Raw genomic sequence first — 26760 nt, 5'->3', positions numbered from 1 at the left:
AGACATCTCTCAAGGACAGTGAGCACCTGGAGTGACCAGGCCATCTCCCAAGGTCCCACAGCCTTTGTGTTTTAGCTATATTGCCAACTTCCTCCTTATTCCTTATCCCACCAGGCCTGGAGCTGCCTCCGTCCCCTGAGGAGAGCTACCCCTGTGCCTCTCTGCATAAAGAAACCTTGGGCTGAAGCCCCCCCCAGCAGGGCGAGGATGCCCAGTGCAGTGCCAGGAACTGAAGCAGTACTTTCTGCTTTCACCCTGGCTGCCAAGGGCGGGAGGATTAAGAATAGTGACAGGAAAAGAGCACACGTGCAAATGAGGGAGATGGATCTTCAGAGTGATGCCGAAGGAAGATTCAAGCCTGGGCAGAGGTTCACTGAGAGCTGCTACAGCAGCTGGAGCTCCACAGTCCCATGGCTGACTCTTTTCCTCAGACATGAATCAAAGCTGGCTCCAAGAGTCAAGCTAAATCCCCCACCTGGGCACTTCACCTGCTTTGAAACAGGCCTTCCCACTGTATCTTGCTCTGCCCTCCTTTGCCCGATACTACTCGGTTCCCTCTTTATGACAGCATCTTTGAGGTCACCAGAAAACAGCCCATAGCACCTTCCATTTGCACCAAGGTGAGAGACCCCGGTGCCCTCTGTGTTCTGGGAAATGCCTTATAATCAGAGAATCAGAAGAGAAATTATTCCCGGACACACCAGAAAGGTCATTATGGGGAATCGGTAGCTCCTGAGATGTTGGGTGTGCAGGGATGTGTCCCCACGCCCCCAGCCCAGTGGCAAGGAGCAATGAGAGCTGCTAGCCCAGGCTGGGAACAGCCAGCAGGTGGGCATGGGCTTTAAAACACAAATATGCTCAGATTAAGTATTCAATGCGGAGGAAAGAAAGGAAGAGAAGTGAAAAAGGGGAGAGTTTGCACAGTCATGGGGCACTATGAGAACAGCGTCACCCCCCATCCACCCACCCAAGCACTTCCATCCCCAGAGGCACCTGCCAAGCACCCCGGGCGGCTGTTGCACTGCCATGCCCAGCCCCAGGATGCCATAGCGCAGGCACAGGTAATATTACAACATGGCATGAGGATACTGCTGGCTACATATGCTAAGCTTAGAAACCCCTTTAAATAAGGGGAAAGAGCTGAGAAAGTCCTGTCTGAGCTCACACCATCCTTCAGCTGCAAAAGCAGGAACAGAGAGCATGGTCCAACTTGCTGCTCCACCCTCTGGACCATTCCCCAGCTATAATGATACACCTCATCCTTTTGGGGAGGTGAAATCACAGCTCTGAAGCATAGGTTTGCTGCTGGTAATGCAGGAAAGAATCTGCTAGCTGTCACACAGGGAAATAAAAATGCCCCCTGACAAATAATTTTTTTAAAAAGAGCACTGCGTATTCAGGAACAGAGCATCATGTTATTAAAACCACTGCATCCAAAGGCACATTCCCAACCTTCAAGTGCTTGACTCAGCAACTGTATTATTTGTAATGTGACTTCCTATCGTTTTTTAAATGGCCAATAAGTGCCTCTTCCCCAAACTCTAGAAAGCACTGTGGACCCATTGGGGACCATCAGCTGAGGTGGGCTCCACAGCTCCTACTGCCTCCTTTCCTCCTCTTCTGTCCTCAAACTCATCTTCCCTCCCACCCCAAACTCAAACCATAGCCCCAAACCTGCCCCTTCTCCACCCAGCCTCCCCCATCACCAGCAGGTTTTCCTCTCTGGTCACTGCTCGGGGAGCAGCAGGCACGGTTTAAGGGTCCCCCTGTGCACCGCCACCTCCGCTCGTGGTATCTGCCTGCAGTGACATACGCAGCGATACACTCGTATGCACACGGGGACGTGCGTGTGTGTGCCTGTCCTGAAGGACACCCATGGGTGCTACTCTTGAACGCTGTGCCTGCCTGCACTCCCTGGGTGGCCCTGGGCTGGGGAAATGCATCTGCAGCCAAAGCACCAGCCGAAGCTCAGAGTTGGGGCCACTGACAGCTCCAGAAAGAGTCTCACATTTCAGTGTGCTTTATTGCAAGCCTTTAATACGGATGAGGTGTAAAACAGGTGAATATAAATCGAGTGAGGATAGGAGACGTGCATCTAGCACACAGATAAGCTTCATGCACACAAGCCAGGAATATTCATGTGTTCTGCAGCGACCAGCCTGGCTGGGGCACAGGGCATCAGTGTACAGAGAGGGTCGCTGTTATTATTTCTTATTTTTACCTTGGTGGCACTTAGCAGCTCAGCTGGGGATTGGCACCTTTTGCTCTCCAAGCTGTACATGCGGAGCAAGGAAATCATCCCTTCTGCAGAGCACCGTGGGGCCGCCGCTCGCCCGCCTCCCGCTCTCTGCTGCTTTGTGCTTGTGCTCTGCGAAGGTGAGCTACTAGGTAATTTCTCTTTGGAGGAGGCATACCAACGGTCTTGCCTGGCAAGAGTTAAACCCCATAAAACCAAGGCTTGTAGTTTTGTTTTCTTTCAATTTATACCCTTCACTCAAAGGGGGGGGGGGAGAAGAAAGGAGGGGGAGAAAAAAGAAAGCCAGGTGACATATTCTAAGAGGGAGCACCGAAAACGTGTTAAGCACTTCAAAATCTCATATATTCAATCGGCCTCTGGCAAGACATCTGCCTAATGTTAGCGCTTAAATATCCTTTTCCATTTTACATGCATTCAAGTCTCATTTGAGCGAAATGAAACGGTATTATTAAAGGGAGATTTTGCACAAATGGCCTGAATTTGACATGTCAAGTTCAATGAGGCTGTTACATATGTAACACCGAGAAGGGCTCGGAGGCTGCCGGCTCTTGAAACAGCGCCAGTGGCTCAGAAATGAAATTTGCATTCAGAGAGCCTTGCCTCACCGCACGGAGCTGTGCATGGGGCTCGGCCGGACCCACACGGGGTGGAGGAGCCATGGGGCGAGCACAAGCAGGTCTCTCCCTGTGCTTTGGGAGACTGGACACCCCAAGAAGGCAGCAGAGCTAGAAACTCAGGTCCCTCGTTCCCACTCAAGTCTGCTTTTTCAAGGGAGACCTTGACCCTGCACCAGGGCTGCATCCTCCTGAGTGATGTCCATCACCGGTCCAACGGCCGGTGTCCATCCCCTGGGCACACACAGCCCCTTGGCGCGGGTGGGTGCTGCCCTGTGGCTCAGCATGGCTCCTCCTGCCTCACCGCTTGATGCTCCAGCTGGGTAGACCTTGAGATGTCCCTGGCCTGAGGCCAGAACGGTCACACCGACACTGCCGATGGGGAAGAAGGGCTGTTCCTGTCCCTGGGCGATAGCAAACCCCATCCCCGCCAGCTGAGCAAGGGGTGCATTGGTGCGGGTGGGATGCAACCCCAGGCTGCTGGTGAGCTGGGATCATGGGTAGCATCCTCTAGGTAGCTCCTACAGCTCCCTTGTATCTCAGCCCCAAGAAGCTCCTGTGATCACCTGGCAGAATCCCTTTTCCTTCTTCACTTTCTCTGCCCTCCTCCCAGTGATGCTGAGCTCCCCGCTCCGGCGATGCCTGAAAGCCCACACGAGTGCTCAACGCCCGGCAGAGGTGATGGCGCGGGGCAGCCCCTCCACCTTGCTCGTCCACCAGCCTCTCCCCTCCTCTTGATCTGGCCCTACGGCAGCATCTCAGCTGGCTCACCTCGCCACACAGCCCCATGGCCGCGCTGCCTCGGGGGAGATCCCGGCACACGGGGAGCCCCAGTGCCACGGCGGGAGCTGATGCAGCACCCGCCAAGTCTCTGGTGCTGCAGGCTCAGCGGGCAGGAGGGGATCTGCCTTCCTAACCCCGAGAGCTGGAAATTTATGATTTTGTTGCAAATCATTAAGGTTTATTAAAACTTAACAGCACGAGCCATGATTGGCTGCATCCTCTTTAAATTAAAAAAAAAAAAGGCCCTTGGAAAGCAGCCCCCCGGTCCGCTTCTCCCCATCAGACTGATAAGTAACAGCTGCTCAGCCATTTCGGTAACAAGTCGGTATTGGCAGGGAGCGGCCAGGGCTGCCGGTGCCCGTCACGTTTATAGGCCTACATTTTATTTTTATGTTTATTGGGTTATTTGAGATCATTATTAGTTTCTCTCTCCTCTTGTTGATGTGTTCTTGCTCCCGGCTCCTCCAGGCGGGAAAGGTGGGGGAATGGGAGAAGGGGCCACCCGCCAGACCGAGCCACCCTGCCACAGCCGAGCAGCCTCGACCCGCTCCCGTCCTGCTGCCCGCTGTTGCTGCCCACCCTGCTCGCCCTGCCTGCTGCTGCCGGCTGGCCCCTGCATCGCTCCCCTCCGGGACTGGGAGAGACCGTCCCTGTGCAGAGCCTGCCGTGTTACAGATTAGCCTCCATCGCCTGAATCCATCGACTAGATTGAACGTTATCTATCAAGCTACAGAGGGAGTCGTTATTTAATAATTAATAAAGACCTCTGATTCTTCTTCGCCGCCTGCGTGGCCGAGTGGAGCGGGCCAGGGAAGCGAGGGCAAGCTGGGGAGAGCTGTCTCCTCTCTAACTGCTGCTGTTATTTAAAGGAATAATGCCATTCTTTTTCATTTGTCAGCTGGCCCACAATGGCCCTTGTCATGCTTTATGATTTAGGGTTTCCTTTCCTTTCCCATTAAACGCCACCTTCCCATCACCGCCTCGCGCCAGCCAGCCTCTGCTCCTGGCTTGCGGTTTCAGTTTCACTCTGATATTGGCCCAACTTCTTTGATGGGCTCCTCCGAGCACTAATTGCTTCTGTTCATTTAAACCTGTTCACTAATTTGCAGTGGCCCTTTATTAAGTTGGATGCAGCCCAAATTACACCATAAATTACACTCGCAAGGGGACTGGGTGTCGTGGGGGATAAATGGGCTGCCTGTTCCCTGCGCCCCCCCCCTTCTCCATCTTCCTGTGCAATGCGTGGGGGATGCGGGTTTCAGCCTGAGGCTGCGGGTGCCGAATTTGGGAGATCTCAACCCGGACCCATTGGGGGAGGTCTCTCTTTCTCTAGCTAAAGCTCCCTCCCTCTCCTTTCATCTGCAAAGGCTATCGCTCAGTTGCAAAGAAGATCCAAGCTGGGCAGGGATGGATTCTGCATCCTCCACGCTATGCGCAGCCAGGCGCACCCCCTTGCCCTGGCACACACACACACGGACACACGCACTCTCCCTCCTCTCCTACCACCTGGTGACGTAACTTTGCTTCTAGTTGGCAGTTTGATTCCTTTCCTCACCTTTTAATGACCGGGGAATTCATTAATAATTGAAATAAACACGCTCTTTTCCAAGGCTGCTGAGTTTTATTAAGGCAGGGGCAGGGATCTGCCAACCCTTGGCTGCAGCCATTTCCTAAATAACTGCTAGCAGTTAAAATGCAATTATTATTATTATTTTTTTTAAATAGGGGACTTTGCTGTGCTGAGGAAAGCAGAAGGGAGCTGAAGGCAGCTGAGGGGCAGCGCGCACCGTTGCTGCAGGCCTGCTCCATCATGGGACGTGAGCAATGTGAGAGCTGCTCACCCAAACGCAAGTCCCCGGGGAAAGGGGTGTCTGTGCCCTCTGGGAGGCACTTCTGCCTGGCTTCACCATTGTCATGAACTCCAGGAAAATGTTTCTGCTCCACTGGTTAGCACTAAATCTCCCATATCTGGTAGCTGTGGGTACCACCGTCTCCTCTGCCATCTGCGGGTGCCCCGGCTGGCTAACCAGGGGTGCTGGTGGACCCCAGGGAGGTGCTTACCTGATGTTCAGCTGGGTGAGCTTCTCCAGCTCCTGCTCCATGTGCTCCTGCAACTCCCCGGGGCGAAGGAGGACCTGGCAGATGGGGCAGATCGGAGCCTGGCTGTCAAACAAAGTCGCTTTCTTTTTGCCTGCGGGGAGGAAAAGAAGGGAGAAAGCTTTAGCTCTGATCGGCTGCCATCAGCATCGCCTGCGCTCTGCCCTGGTCCCCGTCCTAGCTGAGGTCTGAAACCAGAGGGGTTTCTGCCAGTATAGCCTCATTTCTCTCCCCGTCGCACGCTCCCTGGGGCAGGGACTGACTCTGTTCTGCAGCAGGACCGCAACTGGCACGAGAGCATCCCAGCCCTGGCCATGGGCCCTCCAGTCTTACAGGGAGAGCAGCAACAGCCACATTTCGGGACTGACCCTGTGCAACCCTGGCTTCCCCAGTTTGCAGTGCAGGCGGTGCGACTTGCGGCAGAGGGATGACACAGCACTACCCGGTGTTCCTATTAACTAATAACAGTAAATTAAGAAGAGCCATCTGCATCCTCCTCGGCACTCCTGAAGTCAGGTAGGTCAGGATGAGCCCCCGAAGGGTAGAGCGATTCTCCATGGGCACGCAATGGTTGGGAGGCAGAGGAGACCCCGCAGTGCTGAGCTGCAGATGGCAGGGAGCAGATCTGGATGCTCGGCATGGCCGCCCCAGCAGCCACCAGCGATTGCTTACTCCATCCCCAGACTGGGATGGGGCCCCTTGCCCTCCCCGCACCACCAGCAGCTCTGGACCCCGCAGTCGCCCGAGCCCCCTGGGCTTGCATCATCCCTGGGCGAGATTTGGGGGTGCCTGTAGACCCTGATCCCACACTGGGCTGAGCCCCTGAGGCCACTCTGGAAGCAGGGTGCTGCCTCACACCCTCCTCGCCCCAAATCCTCCCTGCCGCTCCCCTGCCCAGCCACATCTCCCTGGTTCGCTCCCTGCTCCGAAGCCAATTTCCTCCAGCTCAGAAACTTTATTGCCCCCTCTATAAGGAATATACAGCGTCTATTTAACATAAAATAAAACTCTAAAGCAAACAATGAAGTTTCAATAAAACAGAGAAGCCCGCAGGTCTCCAGGCCCCCCTCTCCCAGCTGTATTAGCAGCTCTGCTCATGAGAGGGCGTGCGGAGCCTGGCTCAGATGGCTCCAGCGGGGAGAAACATGCTTTATAGCCGCCTGTTGTCATCTAACGTGAACCCTCCTGCTGGATTATTTATTTATGTATTAGACATGGATCAAATTGGTTAAATCCGAGTGAGAGGCAGTAATGCACAATAAAGCAGCCAGCGCTGGATACGAGGGGGCTGCGTGCACTGTGGCCTTCCAATCAGGAGCCAAAAGGTGCCATTTTATGGCTCCTAACGATGGCAGAGCCCAGTTAAATGAATCCCCATTAAAGGAATAGACCTTCTCAAAGTATAAAACATTGGTGTGAGTGGCTTTACTGGGTCCCTGCTGCTCACTGTATAACCGCCTGGCGCAGGCATTTAATGACAGGAAGGGTCTGAAATAAGTTTGAGAGTCACCTTGGCTCATCCTTGCCTTCCAGCAGGACACAGCGTACGTGCCTGGCAGGAGTGGGGCCATTGCCAGGACATTACCTGCCCTTTTCTTCAGCCTCCCTGTAGGAGGTGGGGGAAACTGAGGCACAAGGGGCAAGTTGGGGCAGGCCAGTGCTATGGGGCATCCCCTACCTCCCCAGCTTCTCCATCCACTGGGAATTCGCCCATTTGCAGAGCCAGGAGGAAAACCCAGCTGGTCTCTCCTCCAGACTTGAACCACTCCTGACGGCTCCTGGGCAGAGTCCCGGCAGATCCCGGGTGCCTCGGCTCCTCATCCCTACCACCCTTCTGCCAGAGAGGACACAGCATGCAGTCCGTGCAACTGGGAATATCTTCCTCGCTTCTCCTTCCCTCGTGTTTAAATAATGCCCAGAACCCAACCCAAACCCAAACAACCAGCTCCCGCTGACCCTTGCGGGAAAGGTCGGCATTTCAGTAATTCCACCTTCCTCTTGGAGCTTTTCCACTTTTGTGTAGTGGGGGCCCAAAATAGCCCAGGAGCGTCCCCGACCACCTGCTATTTATAACCCCAGCTTCACAGCAAAACAATGGAGCTGTCTGAGTCTCCCTCCCAAAATAAACAGGCAGCCTTTGAGCGGACGGGAAATCCTGCTGGATCCCCGCTGTGGGGTGTGCAGATGGACGGGTAAACAGGCTGCCCTCCGCCCTACTGCGCTGCATCCCCGCTCCCAGCCCAGGCCACCGCCGTGGGGCCCGTGAGCCCCCCTCGCCTGCCACCCACAGCTTGGGCTGGTGGGGCAGGGATGCTCTCGGCAGCACCGGAGGGTGAACTGGAGGTTAGCCAACCTTGGTTCTCTGCTCTCCGGGGAGCCCCGGGATGTTTTTTTGCTGAGGGGAGGTGATGGAATGTCCTGGACCGCAGTGCTGGGATGGGCAGCGTCGGACCAGGAGGCGCAGCTGGGGTCCCTCTTGGGGACCAGCTCTGTTGCACCAGGCTGGTGGCTTTTTTAGCTTCCTGCATGCCCAGGTCCTTGCTCCCTGCTTGTTCTTCAGGGCTCTTCCATGGGGTGCATGTTCCTAAGCAGAGGTGACTTTTTGGATTTCAACGGCTGGGGCAACCAGGAGGGATCTCAGGCCACGGGAAGGAGCCTTGCTGCCTTCCATGGCCACTCCCAACCCCAGCCCAGGCCAGCAGGAGAAATGAGCAGCGAGGCCTTACCCACCAGCTACACCAACAATACGGTGATGAATTCATGCCAAGGAAGGACGTGACAGCTGTCACCCTGCATCCCTGTGACAGCCACGAAGATCCCCTTGCTCTAGTGAGTGTGGGAGGCTGGTGCTTGCACTGCAGCAAGGGCTTCCAGAGGGGCAGGAGAACAGGGACCCAGACGTGCAGCCAAGTCCCTGACATACAGATTGCAAAGCAGGAGACAGAAGGAGCCCCGGCTCCTGGCCCAAGGGGCTGACAACCACGCTTTTGCAGGAGCAGTGCTAAGTGTGAGTGACAGGCAGAAGGGAGGGATCATCTCCCATGCCAGCAGGACACCTACGCAAGCCTCCCCAGGTCTGCGAAACCCGCTGCATGCCCGCGCCGCCGCAGAGGCTGCCGGTGGGATGCGTCTCCCCAAATCAGCGGCATCTGCATCCACAGTGTGCCCCAGAGCCTGGCACATGCCCACGCTGTGGTGTCTTACACTGAGCAGTGGTACCCAGCTCTGTGGCGTGGGATGCTGGGTTGTGGGGAGGGAGAGGATGGGCATTGCGAGTCCTCGGGTTTTGTTTCTGGATGCAAAGGTGGAGGGAGATGCATACATGTTGCCTCTCCTCTCCGGAGCAGGGACATCCTGGTACCCATGAAAAAGCAAAGGATGCTGCACTGTGTGTGCACCTGGACATGCTGGGGTGTAGGTGCTTACCCCACTCGAGGGAGCAGAGAGCATTGATGTGCCCAGGGCAAAATGAAGGGTCCATACCCCTGAGCAGGCTGGACCCGTGCCTGCCCCAGCAGTGAGCGCTCCTCGCTCTTCTGTCCCTGCCCTGTGCCAAACCTGCTCCTCGGAGACCCTGAATGGCTCTTTTCAGGCTTTTGTTTTTTGGCAGCTGTGTTTTTGTTTTCTTTGCCCCTCTCTCTCCCCTTCACTCTCTGGTTACTCGGTGGGCTCAGCTCCAGTGTTTACCCTCCTCGGCTCTGCCGTGCTTCCCCTGCTGCTGACCCCCCGCTCACCAGTGCCAGAGAGATGAAAAGGCAAAGCCTTGGTGCTCCCGCTGTTTGCCCTGTCTCCTGGGCTCCGCGGAAATGTTTAACTCCAAGTGTTGAAACCGAATATTTCCTGCTCTGAAAGCAGAGGGCTCGATGCGCAGACGCACCCCTGCGTGGAGGAATTTGTCCACGGGCTCCATTGGAGGGCATCTGCAAACGGATCCCAGCCCAGGCAGGGATGGAACCAAACCCTCCCGATCCTGCTGGGGATCAAGGGCCAGATCCTGCCCTCAGTTACACTGATACGGATCCAACATAATTCCTCTGAGTCCTCTGAGTCAGGCCTGATTTACTGCAAAGTGACAGGCTGGGAGCTGGGCTCAGGTACTGGGGACGCAAGCGTGGCACTGAATAGGTGTGAAGGCATGAAGCCATCCCCGCTCCCACCCTGCGTCTGTGCCGCGGAACGGAGGGCTGACAGCACTAACGAGGTGTTTGCAGGCCAGGACTGGGTCACTTGGAAGGGAGAGCTTTCCCCTCACAAGCAGAATGGGAAATGCTGTTTCGGAGAGCATTTAAGTGAGAAGAAAAGGGGACCCAGCCCACCAACAGCCATTACAGCATGTGATGTATACAGCCCCTCGTCACTATGCAGCACCGAGTAAATGATGCTCCCACGTCACTCCAAATGAGCAAAGTTTACAAGGCGTCAGGGCTTGCTCTGCCCAGGAGCTCAGCAAGTTGCCAAATGAATGAAATAAATGGTTTACAATTCAACTGCTCAGCTCTGCTGATGGCTTATTGCACAGCCAGGTGCCTCCCCAGGACTGCCACCGCGGGTGGCACAGGCAGTGCCAGCGGGTAGGGAGCACTGATGGGAGCACTCTTTCCTAAGAGCCCTTTGCTGTGCAGACCCCAGGGCACCTGCCCAGGTTTTGAGTCATCTCCCCACACTGTCCTTCCTCACGGCCATCTGAAACTTGCCCCCGGGAGAACCAGCTCTTCTCTCCCGACTCCTAATTTCTCCTATCTCAAACTGTTTTCCACTTGTCTGAGTACCAAACTCCCCCTCCTCCAAGATGCCTCCCTCCATCTCGCCCTCCTATTTCCTCTCTCTCCCTCTTAAACACTCCATCATTCAAACCCAATCAAAGCCAGTTGATCTGAAACTCTTCTGAATAGAAATGACCCCATGCTGGGGCCCCGCAGCCCCGCATGCCGCTTTGGGGGCCGCGCTGAAACCAGGTGGGTGGTAATGGAAGTGCTGACACAGGGTCCTTGACAGCATCACCACTGCCAGCGCCTGTAATAATCCCTCCTGGCTCCCCTGCAACTTGGTTTCCGCGACGATTATTTTCCATTCGATGATGGGCTTGCTGTTATTTGTGTACTGATAGCAGATATCTCGTGTGACAAGCCTCCTTTCCTTCCAGCTCAAAAAACAATAATTCAAAGCAAGCCCCATATTAGCTTGAAAATAGCCAAATGCTCACTCTTCTCCCGGCAAGCCCGCACTGCAGCCGATGAGGCTCGCAGAGCCCTGACAGTAAGTGCAGCCAAGGGGCTGCACCGCAGCCGGGAGAGGATGACAATGGTGGGGCGAGGAAGGCGGAGATGGTTCACATGTCAGTGCAGAGCACCCTGGAGTAACAGCAGAGGCAAAAAGTATTTGGCAATAAAGTGAGGGAGCAGGAATAAATTTGCTCATCGCTCTCCCATCTCCCTGATATTTACTGGTGTGCTCCCAGTGCCATCCCCATGGGGCTGCATCCCGCCTGCTGGGTGCCACCTTGGATCCTGCTGGTTTTGACTGGGGCCAAAAGGTACGTGGCCCCCAGAAACCTGCACAAGGGGGTGGCTTGAGGTCAGGGCACGTTCTGCTCCTTCCAGCAGGCCCTTCCCCTTCCTCGGGCTCCTGGCTGGCTCTGGGATGCAGACCTCGGCTGTGTGGGATGCGGACCTCGGCTGTGTGGGATGCGGACCTCGGCTGTGTGGGATGTGGACCTTGGCTATGTGGGATGCAGACCTTGGCTATATGGGATGCAGACCTCAGCTTGCTGCCCAGGTTTGGGTGCCCTGGATCTGGCCCCTCTTGCACTTGCTCTGCACAGGGTGGTGGAGAGCCAGGCGCCAGGGACAGCAATGGGCAGCGAGGTGACTCCGGCTTCAGGTGCTGTGGCTGGGTTCAGCATCTGGCTGTAACCACATTCACAGCACGCCTTAACTCTGCAAACACCTCACAGTGCAGCGAGCACATCCAGATCACTGAGGAATCACCCTGCATTGAGCAGACCTGCCCTTCCCTGAAGGACATGCATTTTGGAGTTGTGTGCAAGCGGGAAGGGAGAAGAGGTCTGGAAAAGTGGCTTTTAATGTAAGGAAAGACTTTTGAAGAGTCATTGCTTATCCACTCCTGCATCACAGCACAAAGCTGCCGCAGGGCACCAGCAGAAGCTGGACTCGGATTGTGCTGGGCATGGCACGGGGCCACTCCTGCCTTGAATCTAGCAGAGAGAGCCACAGGGATGGGTGACAGCCAGTTTTAGACAGCTAAGGTGTATAAAACACATAGAGGCACAGAGGGACCAAGAGACCTCTACAAACTCATGGGCAAGCTGGGGCAGAGCGAAGAGCTGAGCTCAGCCCCCTGCATCCCTGCCAAGGGCCTGATCCCCAGCACTGCTCCCTGCTAACGTGCCCAAGCTCCCAGGCAGCTTAGAAAATATACCTGCTTCTCCTGAGGCTAAAAACTACAGAGGGATCTGAGGCAGAAAAGCTTGCTAAAATACTGATTTCCTTCCAAAGAAAAGAGTCGCTCTTGTAGCTGCCTCTCCAGGCAAGCTGGATACTGGAGAGGACTGGTGTAAACTGATGCAGTGCTGCTGCCACGCAGCTAACATCAGCTGGGGTGATCCCATGAGTTGCGTAGTAAAAATGTGTGTTCAAACAGCACCCTGGGCTCTTCAGAGGCTGTTGCACGTCCTGTCGCGTCTGGCACCGTGTTTCTCATGGCGGGTGGCAGCCCGGCAGTGAGGAGAGGTGAGGAGCCCCTCCGAGCATCCGACCCCACCACTCGTGATCCCGGCCCTGGCTCTCCACCTGCGGAGATCACGGCTGCCCGGCACGGGGCAGAGGAAGATGGATTGAACTGGGCAATAATTTAAGAAACTGAGTGAGTCTGTACATCCAATCACTTTACAAATCAGGGGAAAAGGAGAGAGGAGTAAAGGCAGGAGCGGGGGGAGAAGTGAAAAGGCTGCGCAGGGAAATGCATCACAATTACTGTCTCGGCTCTAATGAGGAGCCTGTCATGAGGCTGTCATCCTGCGGAAAGCCACCTACTCAGAAAGATTCAATAAAAAAGTAGCAGAGAGATAAAAAAGAGATATATTTCAGCCCTTGCTAATATTCTTTTCATTTGTCCCAGCACAAAATAAGATACTGCACTTAACCGGCTCGGTTAAAATGAAAAGGGGGGGGGCGGGAAGGGAGCAGCATTGATCAATACCACTAAAAGCCGGGAGACACGGTGATGGAGTGCAATTTTTTTGTCTGTGCTGAAGCATAGCAGAGGCCCGGGTGGGGTAATTTATGATTCGCACGCATGCTGGCTAACTAGAGGCTGACAAGACAATGAATCCTCGATGAGAGGGACGCGGGTTGCCGGGAGAGCTGGAAAGGGAGAGCGTGACAGGGACCTGGAAGGGAGAGGGGAAGAGGAGGGCTGGGACGGGCTGCAGTCCCGTCTCCCCACGGCACTGCTCCTGGGCTCAACGCAGGTCTGTGGAGCGGAGCAGAAATGCCTCCTCGAGCTTCACAAGAGAAAAATAGAGAAATGCCTAGAGCAAGCCAAGGGGCTGCGCTGCCTCCATCCCTTCTTTGTGGCTCCTGGCAGGGGAGGCTGCCCATGCCGGCTTTCCCCAGGGAAGCACACTGGTGTCTGGCCACGACCTGTGCTGGGCTGGAGATGGATCAAACTGGGACAGCAGGGACCAGGGACAGAGACAGATGATCCCTTCTCTGCTCCAGCTTCTCTGATGGGTGCTGGTATGAGTCTGGGCAAGCTCAGGACCACAGAGCTGGACCTTCCCACTGCCACCGGTCCTCTGCCCTGGCAGTGAAAATGGAGCTTCCTCCAACCCACTGCCTCGTCTCCAAAACACACAAGTCCTGGGGAGCAGCTGGGTCTCCCCAGCTTCAGTGGAGTCCCTGGCTTCAGCAAATATGGCACGGCAGAAGCACTCCTGGGGGAATCCTACAGTTCTGTCTCTCCAGCCTGGGGGATCTCCTGGAGCGTGATGCACCTCCTTCCCCCCACATCCTTGAGCTGCCCTCCATCCTGTGGGTCTTGTCATGCCATGCAGCCAAGACTGGCCAGGCTGTGGACAAACCACCCAGAGCCAGTGGGACCCAGGGACCGTGCCTACAATTCTGCAAAATCTGTGGCCCACAGCCAGTCCTTCCTCAGTGGGGCTTGCAAAACCAGGCACTGGGACCCAGCACACTCCCCAGCAGGCAGGCAGCCAGGCAGGAGACCCCAGGGCTCTCTCGCTGGCTGTGCTGTGTGTGCAGTCATGGCTGGACTGAGTATGGGGAATGGCTCTGCCTCCTCACCATCCCTCCTCCTCCTCCTCCTTGATGGCCTGGCATGCCTGGGGCTGTGCATCCAGGGCTGGCAGCCAGGTGACATTCACTAGCAGGCCTGGCCTCTAGCCCTGTTTGCTGTTAGAAGGGTCACTTTTTGTCCCTTGTTGAACCAGTCCCCTGAGCTGGGGTTCCTGCTGGGCTGGTGGGAGAGGGTGGTGAGGAAGGAGCTGTGTAGCTGCATTGCCAAAGTGTGCCTTGATTATCCATGCTCTGCATCAACTCTTGGGTTGGAAAGACCTGGAGCAAAATACCTTCTTTAGCTGCCAAAAAATAACAGCAATGGGAACTAGAGAAGGTGGGAGTTTCACAGGAACATCCCCATGTCTGGCTGGGAGCCCATAGAGAGCTGGGGTCTGAGGTCCCAGACACTTTTGGAGTCTGTGCCATGCTCTGATTGCTTCATCCATACCAGAAACCAGGATGCAGTTATGAGCGGGAGTGACAGCCCTGCACAAGGCCTGGGGGAGCGCCGGAGGTCCTTTTCCCTCCTGGCTGCATCCCACCGCTGCACATCCCAGCTCCCTGCAAAACCTGCAGGACGATCCTGTACCAGACTGCAGCTGCCCAGCTCTTGCACGCCCCGTCCTCCTGCTCCTCTGGCTCCTTGGCGAAGGATCTGGCCGCATCCTGAGAGACAGGATCAGCCTGGAAATGGGACTCTGCCTTCATCATTGGCAGTGAAACAAGAGCCTGGGGACCACCCCACTCCCAGCGTGGCAGGGGCTTGCTGTGGGTCCCCCCGTAGCCCAGAGAGGTGCCCCAAGAGGGGCTCCAGCCCCATTCTATCCCTGCAGCAGATGCTTGCAGGCAGCCACGCTGCTCCCATGCCCTTGACTTGGAGGGCAGCCTGTTAAGTTGGTGATATACTGATATGCCTATAATTCGAAGGGGTGATGGGGTAGAGTCTTTCCCTGCCTCCCACCCACTCCCTCCCCCCCACTTTCCAGCTCCTCTTCTCTCCTCCCTCGGGGGTGTGTGGGGCACATATCGAAAACACAGATATTGAACTGTCAAAACTATTTCCTACAAGAAAATAGATTCATCAGCTTGCAGCACGCAGGGTCATTGCCACATTTTCCCCTCGCGCCAGCACCTGCACATGCCGGCGCATACCCAATGCCTCTTCGCAGCACCGGCACTTTAGCTTGTAGCTCAGGGCCCTTAAGTGACTTTGAGAAATGGATAATCGATTATAATTCCACGGGCCTCTCTGCAGATTTATCCGGAGAATGTATAAAAGCCAGGGATTGGGAGAAGCGGGTCCTTCTGGCCAACACGTCGATTGCCTGCGCTCTCCGTGCCCGGCTCGGAAAATCGCATCCCGAGCACGACTCTGTTTAATCCATCAGTACACAATCAATGCACTCTGTAATCAACTCTTGATCACTTAATTTTACACATGTTGGCTGAATCCCTTTGTTTAATCACTAGATCAGGCTGCCTTGTTGCACTGCCCCCTCCCTGCTTAACCCTCCCTGACCCTCGTCCCCCCCTCCTCCGCCGGCACCACCAAACGCAGCCCGGAGCCTTCATTTCACCTTGAGGAAGAGCTCCTGTGAATTTAGAGAGCTCTGAGATGGCAAAGGAAGGGCAGAAAGGAAAACAGAAGGAGTGAAAAAATAATGCCGGAGAGAAAGAAAATATCTTCCCTTCTGTGTCTTTGTAGAGCTTGTCCTGGCCGTTCCCACCCACATAACAGAAATCTCTGCTGGGATTTAAAAGGGGGCTGCGTGTTGGGATATGCGCACTGAAGGCCTGCAACATCCCAGGGAGAATGGACACATTGGGGTGTCACTGGCAGAAGCACCAGCACATGATGGGCGCTCATCACGTGGCTTCCCCGGCCACATCTAGCCCCTCCAGCATCCTCCCCACCCCATTATTATTTTGACTGTTTTAGCAGCCGAGGCCATTATGATCATCGGTTCTTGATCTTTCCCTCCCAGAGGCATCCTTGGGAACATTGCTCCCATCTCGCCAGGGTTCATCTTCCTTTCTGTGGCAAGAGCACGACCCTAGGGTTGCGAATGCATGTAAACGCAGCTATTTGGCATTTTTAGCGTGATTTGTGTCGCTAGCCTGATGCCACCTCACCCTTCACCCGTGCTCCGCTGGCATGCCAGGGTTAGCATCCGGGCATGCTCATAGGTGGAGATGTCTGACTGCCCGACATTGAAATGCGCTGGAATTTTGCAAGCACGCGCCTCATCCTGCTGTTGAATAACCCCTTCCATGAAGAGTTGGTTGCATTTTAATTGTGGGATGAGAACCTGAAGGCTCAGAGATAGGGGGACCACATACTTGCAATCCAAACGTGGACCATTTTGACCGGCCACATAGGTCACGCAGCACATTCCTCCTACCTGAGCAGCGCAGCGGTCATTCATAACCCGGTTAAATCGTTCTTTTTAAAGGGGCCTTGATGCGGCCTCTAATTTGGCACGTGGAGTAACTGCTGCTCATGCTTGCAAGAATAAATGATGGGATATGCTTGAACAAGAGGGATCTGGAAGTGCAATTGCCAGGGGAGTGTGCAAATGTTAGCTTTGCACAGGAACTCGCACAAAACTGCGTGTTGACACCAAGAGGCCAGTTGTAGGACAAAGCAGGCGCGGATGTTTAAAGAGAATTCCAGTTGCTATCCTATAGCAAATAGTCTTCAAAGAGCCCCTGGAGCTCTCAGCTTCTCAGCATGGAAAAAGGAGCTTGTACAAGATGAAACGCAAATAAATAGTTTACCATAGAAAAGATATCCAAGGCAAAGAGTGAGATGCAAGTTTTAGATCTCACATTAGCCAGCTGGGGTTTTATTGGTCCCCAAGTAAAAGCTGTAAATAAAATACAAACCTAACCTGCATATTGTCAAACTACATTTAAAAAAACCCCACAACTTAATTGCACTCAAGAGCACCAAGGGGCAAACTAGTGTACGGTGCATCACAAGGCAGCCCGCAGAGCTGTTAGTAAAGTGTAAATCCAAGAGCTGGCCAAGTGGAGCCTTTTACCTTGGGATCTGCTGACAGACACGGATTACTTCTGCTTTGCTAACATAGCTCACTCCTGCCCCAGAAACTCTTGGTAAGGGGTTGGTAAGAACAGAGAGCACAGAAAGCTCTCTCCTCTGCTCACACTGACATCGGTGCCAGCGAGGAAGGATGGGTGGTGGGTGGGATGCTGAGACCCGTCTCCTTGTTTCCAGGCTCCTTGCCTGGCCATAGGGAGCAAAGGTGATGCTGCCCTTCAGGGAGGCACAGCCCAGGTGACAGGGACAGCGGCTCCAACCAGAATTAGCCAGCAGGGAATACGTGAGCGACCAGAGCATCTTCCCCTCCTGTCCTCACTGCTGAGGGCTCCCAGGGGCTCCTGTGTCAGCCTCTGCAGTGCTCCTGGGGAGCTCCAGAGCAAGGACAGGTCTTCCCTCCATGTCAGGCTCTCATCCCTCCTTTGAAGGAGCTTAGCTGCTCTTTTCACCCACTTTTCCTTTTCACTGCATTCATCCTTTAAAACTTAATATACGCTGATATGTTGACAACATCAAAACTAGCCCACCTGGCTCAGTTTAAGAAAGTGCTCTTCCCAGCAGATCCACGCTTGGGATCTGGTCTGGGCTTCACCTGACCACAGTCTGCAGGGCTTTTTCCCCAGGGTCTGCAATGGTTCAAGGTAGTCTGACTTCCACAGGAACAGGCAAAGCCAGACCAGGTCACTCTGTCCCCGGAGTCCCTGGCTAGGGGATCAAAGGGTCACCCTGCCTGGGGTCTGCCACCGAACCAGAAAAGGGACAACTTGCTTTGGCCAGGGGTGACGCTGGGCTGTACAACAGTCGCTCTTCAGCCAGCTCCTTCTGCCCATCCCTGCTCCTCTTCCTCATCCCCTGGCACAACACGCACTGTTTGGGTTGGGGTCCTGCTGTGCAGGAGCAGGGCAGGATGAGGCCTCGCAGGCACGTCCAGGGGACCAGGTGGCATCTCTCCCGCTAGCGCTGCTGGGGAGAGGATTGCACCAGCGAAGCTGCCCTCACACCCCATGGAGCAGACCCTTCCCATGGCCAGGCAAACTCCACATGGATTTATTTGCTGCCTCAGACCACTCTCACAGGCACATCACAGGCAATCAGGGATGATGCCCTGTCCCAGAGAGCTAAGTGCCCAAACAGAGTGTGCAGAAGGGGAACCCAGGCAGAGACGGGACATGCCTGGGTTGGGAGAAGAAGATAACCGCAAAGCTGGGGATGGGTTTACAAATCCTGGCCCAGCAGCAGTGAACCCTCTAGGAAGAGCAGGAAAGACCTCGCTGCAAGCCACCATGGAGGAGACCAAGCAGAGGGCCAGAGGAAAGCCTCCCCCGCTGTCACCCACATGCCAACACAGGCGGTGACAGTGTCACATCCCTCCCGCCGTTTTCAGGTGGAGGAAGGGAAATAAGAAAAAAAAACCCAAAACAACCTGCCAAGGACTAATTAATATTTAATTTACTGCAAAATGTACTTATTATTCCCAAGTAATTGGCCGACTGCACAGCTGTGACCACTAATGAATAGAGGGGGGACAAGATGCAGGGACAGGAGGTGGGCGGGGGGAATGCGGGGGTGGTGTTGTCTTTGATCAGACCCTGCTGCCTGCCTTTAATGTGCATAATAAGAAAACTTAAACAGCTTTGATTTTTTTTTTTTTTAAGATCTAAAAACAGCCGTGATGCCACTAAGGGATTGCGTTTAGCTTATTGCACTGTAATCGCCCTATTATCGCTGCAACTTTAACGAGGGGGGAAAAAAGGACTTCGGAAGATGGCATTTGCAAATAGGTTGTTGAATAACACTGCTGCTAAACACAGAGAAAACAGGCGAGTCCTGCTTATTGTGATTCCTTGCATAGATTGCCAATACCTGAGGCACTCAGCATCCCCGTCTCTATTGCTGCTTTTCGCTCCGTGATTGAACTATTGGCTCATTTAACTCTAAGGACGGGAAATATTTTTTTACTTGCTAATAGAAGTGTGGCTCGGCTGTGGCCCAGCGTAGATTTTTAGATCAGTTTTTCTTGATGGCTTATTCTACAGAGAGAGTTAATTTCACCCCAGTGCAGAGTGCTTAAGTGGGATTTAAGTGGCGCACGAGTCTTTCGCTGACCCCTTCGCACAAGGTGAAATCTGCCCTGAGAGCCTCCCCTCCCCAGAGAGGGATGCTCAGCACGAGGCGGGGACACATCCTGATGCTTCAGCCTCCTAATCTGCTGCCAGGATCTGGCGTTTCACGCACAGTCCTGACCTGCACGGGCACAGCTTCTGGGGACCGGGATGCCCTCGTCCTCGTGCCCTGGCATGCCTCGGCTGATGCACAAGGAAATGCACCTTCGCCAGGTGGAGGGGATGTGGAGGAGTGCGGGGAAGGGACTGAAAGTCCTGGTTTCTCCCTCTTTCTGGGTCCTGACCTGCCCAGACCCTCGCTGTTCCCTCCCACGACGGCCGCAGATGCTGTAGTAGCCATCGCTTTTTCCCCAGGAGGCCAAGAAGACCAGGGCTGCCTTCCCCTTGCCCCGAGCCTCACCCCTCCTCTCCTCTACCGCATCCCCCACCCCAATTAAAGGCCTGGCGGTGGGTCCGAAGGCTCCTTCAGCTTTACGACAGCACCGAGACCTCAGGCCAAGTTCCCATCCCGCTTCCACGGGTGTAAATCCAAAGCGACTTCGCGGACTTCAACAGCGCGAAAGCCAGATCAGCACTTGGCACCTCCGCGCCTCTCGGCATCCAAGTCTGCCGAGCGGCGGGCCGGGAGACGTGCCGTCATGGCCGCCCGCTGCTCCCGCCCCGTGGCTGGCTCTTCCCCCCGGCTAAAGCAAACAGCTCGTCAGACACCGTCCCGGGGAGGCCGCGCCGTGGCAGGCGGCCATGGCACACAGCAGAGGGGGGAACGGCCCCGGCGGGGGGAGAGGTGCGAATCGCGAGAGCGCAGAGGAGACGGAGCGCGCGCACCCCGCGAAGCCGTCGGGAGGCTGGAGGGAGTTGAGGGAAGGGCGGCGGGGAGGATCGGGGCTTGGCAGAGCTACACCCGCGGCTCGGCGGAGCGAGGAGCGATGCCCCTGAGCTGCCGTGGGCCCCGCGTGTCTCTGTGCGGGGGACCTCGCGCTGAGAGGGTGGCCTGGCCCCTCGCCATCCCTCTGTGAGGGACCGGTGCTGGGGGCTTTCCTACCTGCTGGGGACAGGGGCAGAGCAGGCTGGTGCGCGCGGCTTTCGGCGGGGTGGCACTGCTCTGCAAATTCTAACGTGGGAAAAGGCAGGGCTGAGCTCGGGAAATGCATCCCCACGGGTCATGCAGCCCCTCTGATGGAAACACGTGGGCATCTTGCTGCTCTCGTGTGCCCAACAAAAAGGTTGAGCCGGGCAGAAGGAAACGCACAGCTGGGAGCACGTGCCTGCACGTAGGTTTTTCCCATCTGGAATAAAAATACCTGTATCCCCTGTAAAGGGAGCAGCTGTGCCGGACATGGTGCTGGCAGAGCTGGGATGGACTGGCACCACCACCCCCAGCCTGGGCACACAGGCAGGAGCTGCTGACAGTGCAGCCGCAGCCAAGGTTAAAGGCTGGCTCTTGCTTCACCTTCCGTTTTGCTTGATTTAAAAATTGTCCTCTTTGAATCTGCTTCAGCCTGGAGTTTGGCTTGGAAGTTTTCTTTGAAATGGGAAGAGAGTTTTTCTCTGAAATGTCACATCGCTTATTAATTTTAATAGATGGATTATTTTTTTTGTAAAGAAACAGCACAGTAATAAACTCCGCTCTGTTTGTAGGGCCGTGGATGTGTAGGAAGCTGTGCAACCCTCGCTGCCTGCATGAGGGCAGGACCCTGGTGCTAAACTCCTCGGGGAGCTGTGGACCAGAGGATGGGCTGGAGGGGCTGCCAGCCCGTCCCCATCACCCACGGGTGACCACCACAGGCAGAAGTGGCTCAGAACATCTCCCCCCTGCAATGCGGTCCCAGCTGACATCCAAAACGGCCGTGTTTGGCTTGAAAGCAACTCCAGCTCTGCTTTTTGACTACATGTTGTGCATTATCCCCATAGTAAAACCGTAACGGCAGCAGAAAACTATATGCTAACCCAATAAATAGTAACAGGCCCCCTCGGAGGCATTAGAGGGGAGCGTGTCAGCACACAGCCGGCCGTCTCAGCACCAAGGGAGCCGCGCAGCCAGAGGACACCGGGGGCTGCAAGGCAAGGAGCAGACCGGGCGCAGCGGGGTTTGCAGGGAAGCCCCCTCTCCCTGCCCGCACGGCGCCTGTTGCACGTCAGACTGGCTCGCGTGGCTCCTCTCGGAGGGTGAAATTCAAACCGAGACGCAGGGGCTGAGCCAAGAGCGTCGGCGCCATGCCAGCCCCGTCCCTGCTCCGCGAGCCACGGCGAGGGCGCTGAGCCGCCGGCAGAGGTACCACCTCTCTTCCCAAGCTGTCCATCTCCATCTCTGCCTGATGGCCAGCAGTTTTCCATGTCTCTCTCGGGCTGCCCTGCTCCTTCCCTCTCCCCTCCACCCTCTTGTGCTGGCTGTACCAAGAAGCAGGCACTGCCAGAACCCCCAAAACCGCATTTCTGCCTTGCTCCTGACGAGCAGATCTTGCAATAGAAAAATTGCCATCAGACGTTAAAGGGGAAAAGCAATTTTGGTTGGGCTCTTGGCAAGCTGAGCTGGCGTTGGCCTCGTGCCGCTTGATTTTCCTCACTGGGTGCTGCCTCTCTGGCATGAGGAAGGAACTGGCTGTCAACCCACGGAGTTTTATTTTGGATTTTATTAAACCTGATCAGAGAGGCGCTGGTTTTTTGGTCCTACCTCAAGGCGACACTCAGCCGGCCCTCAGCATCTGCCAAAATAATAATTAACATGTATTTGATTAGTGCCTTGTGTGGGGGGGAGGCTGATGCTTCGTAACCATGAGTGGCCGCTGGGAACCGGGTCAGCACTATCCCTATTTCCCAAAAAAACACTGCGAAGAGGCGAGTATGGTCTCGTGGCCATGACGTGACACAGGAACTCAGGACCAGAGACCACCTGTTTGATCTCACTCATTTTCCCATGCTTTGAGCCCTCATTTCTAGAAAGAAATTGTCTTTCCAATATTTTGGCTCCCTTCTCTGTTCAGCCCTCAAGCTCAACAGGATAAGGACTGTGCGCAGTGCTCTGCTCCTATAGGTGGCCCTGTCTAAGTGCAGCCTCAAGAAAAACATAAATAATATTATATATAATAAAACAAAATACTAAAAATATAAATAATATAAATAATAAAAAATATAAATAATGAAAAAGTCAGTCTCTGGCTCCCAGTCCTCTCCTTGCCTGACCCAACCTTTGTCCTCCCACTTGCTCCTTCCTGCAGTGCCAAAGCCGATGCTCAGCAGCAGATTCCAGGTCAACCCCCCAAATATCCTCAATATCAGTGTTGTATCTTGGACACGGACACAAAAATCCAACACAGGCAAAAAAAAAAATCAACAAAACACCCCAGGGAATTTAAAAATCTGACCAGATAGGCACTATTGATGGAGAAATATAAATGCTGCTATTTTGGTGGCGGCTTTGCAAGCCCTAAACCTGAGCTGCAAAGTGGATTGTTGGGTTCGATTTGTCAAACTGGGAGGCTGGCAAGTTTGGGCAGCTTCACAGACTGTGTTTTATGGAACCTTTCAGGAACCCTCAATAAAAAATGTATTAGATTAGTAATTTGAGTCCCAAATGACCAATTTGAAACGATTGCTTTCTTATGATTTTTCTGAAAGTGCCTGTTTTGTGAGAAATTGCTTGAAAAATCAGACAGAGTTTTTAGAGACAATTGTAACAGCACACACGAGGGCTGGGCACAATGGGTTAGGAGAACATTCATTTAATTGAGAAAGGGAAAAAAATCTTTTGTAATGCCTCCTTTCTTTCCCCGGCTTCTGCATTAACGTAATAAGGTCTAATTCTTAAATACTTCTCCAGAAAGGAAAATGCCTTATTCACTCCCATATTCAGGTGGGGAGAAGGGAGGTGTGGAAGGGACATGACTTGCTGAGGTTCCGCATCCTGAGCGGAGCTGGGACAGGAGCCCTGTGCTGGGTCCCCAGCAGGTCCCAGTTCAGGCAGTTATGGCTCCTTCCCAGCAAACTGGTTTTCCTCCCCTCTGCTCATCTGAGAGCTGCCGGTGTGGGACATCTGCCATCGCAGCTGGGTGCACCAGAGGGGCAAGGGGCAGCCAGGCTCTCGGCAAAGATTTATACTTCACCATATGGAGATGTATAGTATACACAGTTCAAACAAAACTGTGAGCTATGTTTTATTAATTTTATTACTAGAAATGTTAATGAAAAATGCCATTTAAGTATGAGATGCACCAGAAATTAAGTGTACGATGACCTCCCAAGGTCCCTTTCAACCTAAATTATCTTACAACTCCACTACCCTGTGATCATCTTCTTCTCTGTCTTCTGGTCTCTACGCTTTACGGACCAGGCTCACAGCACATATTCAAGCTTTCTGCCCTGACCACAGGGCTCGAAGCATGCCTTTTCTATTTATGTAAAGGAAAACTGAGATTCTTATATCACCACTTGATTGCAGGGGCTGAAACTTTAAGGAACAGAAAAAAAAATCCTGAGAGTCTTATGATATACTTGTGAAAATTGGCAATCCTGAGAATGAATCACCCTGGGATACCGCTACCTGGAAGGTATTAAGGAATTACAGTATACAGCCTAATTAGGATTATTATTCAGGGCTGGCCTGGTTAGGAAAGATGCAGGATTTGGAGGAGAAACAGGAGAAGAAGGACTAACCTACCCTCCATCCTCTTCTCTTTATCCTGTCCAGTAAATCCTGCCTTCGTACTCCCTACCCTCCTTCTTCTCTTCCCCCCATACTCCCACTATGCCACCTATTTCCCTCAGTTTCCCACTCCTGTTTTGAAAGGACACCTCACCTCTTTTCATAGAAAATACAGAAAAAGAGGCGAGTTGCTGGGCCCTTGGTGCCCAGCGCCTCCAACCACTGTGCGTGCAAACCGCATCCCTTCTGCCTTATCCTCTGCCCTTCACCCCGGGAACTCCCCGGGACAGCAGCATCTCCCCGGGAGTCTGGTCCAGCATCCTTCATGCGTAAGTGGGGGATGGCATCCCATTAGAGTGATCAGCTCTAACTGGGACATCTGGGCATGACTCCAGCCCAGAGTAAATTAACTCAGGTCCCAGTAATGGCTTTTGCAAATACATAGCAACTGTGTATGTTTTGATCAGAGGTTAACCCCCGGGCAGCAGGACTGGGGCCATTTTAGGGTACTTCCAGGGGTGAAGTGATGGAACAACCCCTCCAGTATTTGTGTTGTTCAGCTTACCAGCTTGATTATTAATGAAAATGTGATAAAACAGATCACTGAAATATCTTTACTCTTATTCTCCTTAATTGCTCCTATTGAAGCAATATTTTTAAACAGACCATTTTTTAAGACAGGAAAATACTAAGTCAGTAGGTTTTGCATAAATGGCAATTTGCAAAACTGCAAAGGTGACATTTTTGACATGAACATTTAACAAAAAATTAATATTTTGTCTCTTTAATAAATGGGTATTTGCGAGAGAGAATCCATTATAAAAAGGGAGCTAACGCAAGGTTCTTGAAGCCATTTCCATCAATTGCTATAAGATTTATATGTAAATATGTTAATGGTACTATTAATAATTTAATGGGGGCATGGCAAGCTGTGTTTACATAATAAATATGATTAAGTGTTTCCCTCGAATGAAGTTGCTGAACTGTCACGCTACCCCAGGTTATTATCAACATGGCTTTAAAATGTTAATCAGACAATCAGAAGGAAATAGTCCCCATCCCCGCTGGACCATCCAAGTTGTTTTAAACACAGCTCCCCATCACTGCATCAGACGGTCCCCAAACCCTCCCACAATCGCTGCAGTGTTACCGGCAGAGGCGTGGAGATTTGCTAAAATGCATGGACGATATATTATCTGATTTTATTTTTTACAAGGGTGGACTAACACAATCCACTTGAATGGAATCACTTCAGATTTACTTGAGTGTAATTGAGAAGAAAATCTGGTCTGAGATAATTAAGTCGCTGAATATGCTTATCGCTCCTTAAATCCACTGTGCACAGAGCAGGGAGAACTGCACAGTCTTTGGGCGGTGGGAACGAAGCAATTTCTGGGATGATGGGGGAGGCTGCAAACTTCAGCAAACTCCTACCTCCTTGCTGGACTTTATCCACCTGGAGTTGCGGGATCCTCCCTTGTTTGAGCATCACTGTCTCTCTAAATGCTTGCTGGATTAAAGTTTTTTGATAGCTCAGACAAAGCTCAGACAAAGCTGCTCTGAAGCTGCACACCACGGAGAGTTCATGGGTGCTGCAGCGGAGTCCCAGGCTAAGCCCCCGCGCGGCCACCCCGGCTTGCCTGTTAAGCCTGGCTTGCCCACTAAGCCTGGCTTGCCCGCTTCCAGCAAAAGCCTTTAGTCTGAGCAGGCAAGGGACGGAAAGGGTTAATTTAACCGCAGTGCAAGGCCAATCACGCTGAGGTGTCAAACTATAATTTTATATTAGGGCCTGTAATAGTTACTAGAGTTTTACTACAATAACTACATGTCCAAGCAGAGTTTAATGAGAAAATCTATAGTTTTGCTATGGTATTTTCTCTTAGTTTGCATAATTCCCTGAATGCAACCCAGTAAAGCTTTTGACCCGAGATAATAAAAAGGTGATAAAAATGGGCTGTAAAACCCAGCATATACATACATATATATATTAAACAGCCACTACAAAATTATGAGCAATTTCCACAAGATAAGACGAAACAAAAAACCTCTTCAGACGCAACTAAATCAAGGGAGAACAAAACTAAATTAAACTGATAAATTTAAATCACAAGCAACCCCAGAATTGTGGGTCATGGACCTGATCCTGCCTGAGCTCAGCCTGGGTGCTTTAGGGACAGGATCTACCCTGAGGAGGGCAAAGGGCTGGGTGCGTCGGGTATGCGGGCGTGGGCTGATGCACATCACGGAGAGGGGATGGGAATTTTCCTGCGGATGGGAGCAGCCACCGGCTGGTGTGCTAATTCTCAGAGTTTAATTCATATTCTACGAATTATAAATAGGAACGGTCTGAAGCACTGTACTGATAGCTGGACAGACAACAAGATGTGGCACGGTAGGCTTTTCTCCCAAGGATCTGCAAACAGGAGGGCAGCTAATGACCAGTCTGTTTGGATACTCAAATCATGCCTGCACCACTCCAGGTTTCATTTAAGGCAGACTACATCTGTCTTGTGCATTTCTGACTTACAAAGCGCCAACCGGTGCTCTATGGATGACAGATCTCCCTGCGTTACTATCCCTTCCTCCCAGGTGGAAACACTGGGATGCAGCTAAAGGAAACCCCACGCAGGGAGGCAGTGGAAGAGCTGGAAGACCAGATTTTAAACCCGGCCTTGGGCGTGTTAAGGAACATATAGGGGGAAATTACTGCTTGCTCAAAGCCCAAATGACTGGAGCGCTTGCAGGAAGGTCCCAGCCAAGAACCACGCGAGGCTGGGCAGGAGCGAGCCCGTTCAACACCACCGCTAGCTAACCGGGGAGCAAACCCGGCCGTGCGGCTCAGGCAGGCGCTCACAGCTCCCAGCAGGA

General features: G+C 53.5%; 1 protein-coding gene across 3 annotated transcripts in view; it reads right to left on the bottom strand.

The window, feature by feature from the left end:
- Positions 1–26760, bottom strand: part of RNF220 (ring finger protein 220) — a 237223-nt gene that overhangs the window by 88814 nt on the left and 121649 nt on the right. For all 3 annotated transcript variants that reach the window (XM_075039294.1, XM_075039296.1, XM_075039293.1), the window contains one exon: positions 5716–5845. In XM_075039294.1, coding sequence (XP_074895395.1) covers positions 5716–5845 — 130 coding nt within the window. The remainder of the gene's footprint in view (positions 1–5715; positions 5846–26760) is intronic.

The sequence above is a fragment of the Buteo buteo genome, chromosome 10, assembly GCF_964188355.1.
Source record: "Buteo buteo chromosome 10, bButBut1.hap1.1, whole genome shotgun sequence".
Lineage (NCBI taxonomy): Eukaryota > Metazoa > Chordata > Aves > Accipitriformes > Accipitridae > Buteo > Buteo buteo.
Note: the sequence above shows the minus strand (reverse complement) of the source record. Positions and strands in the feature narration are given on the sequence as shown.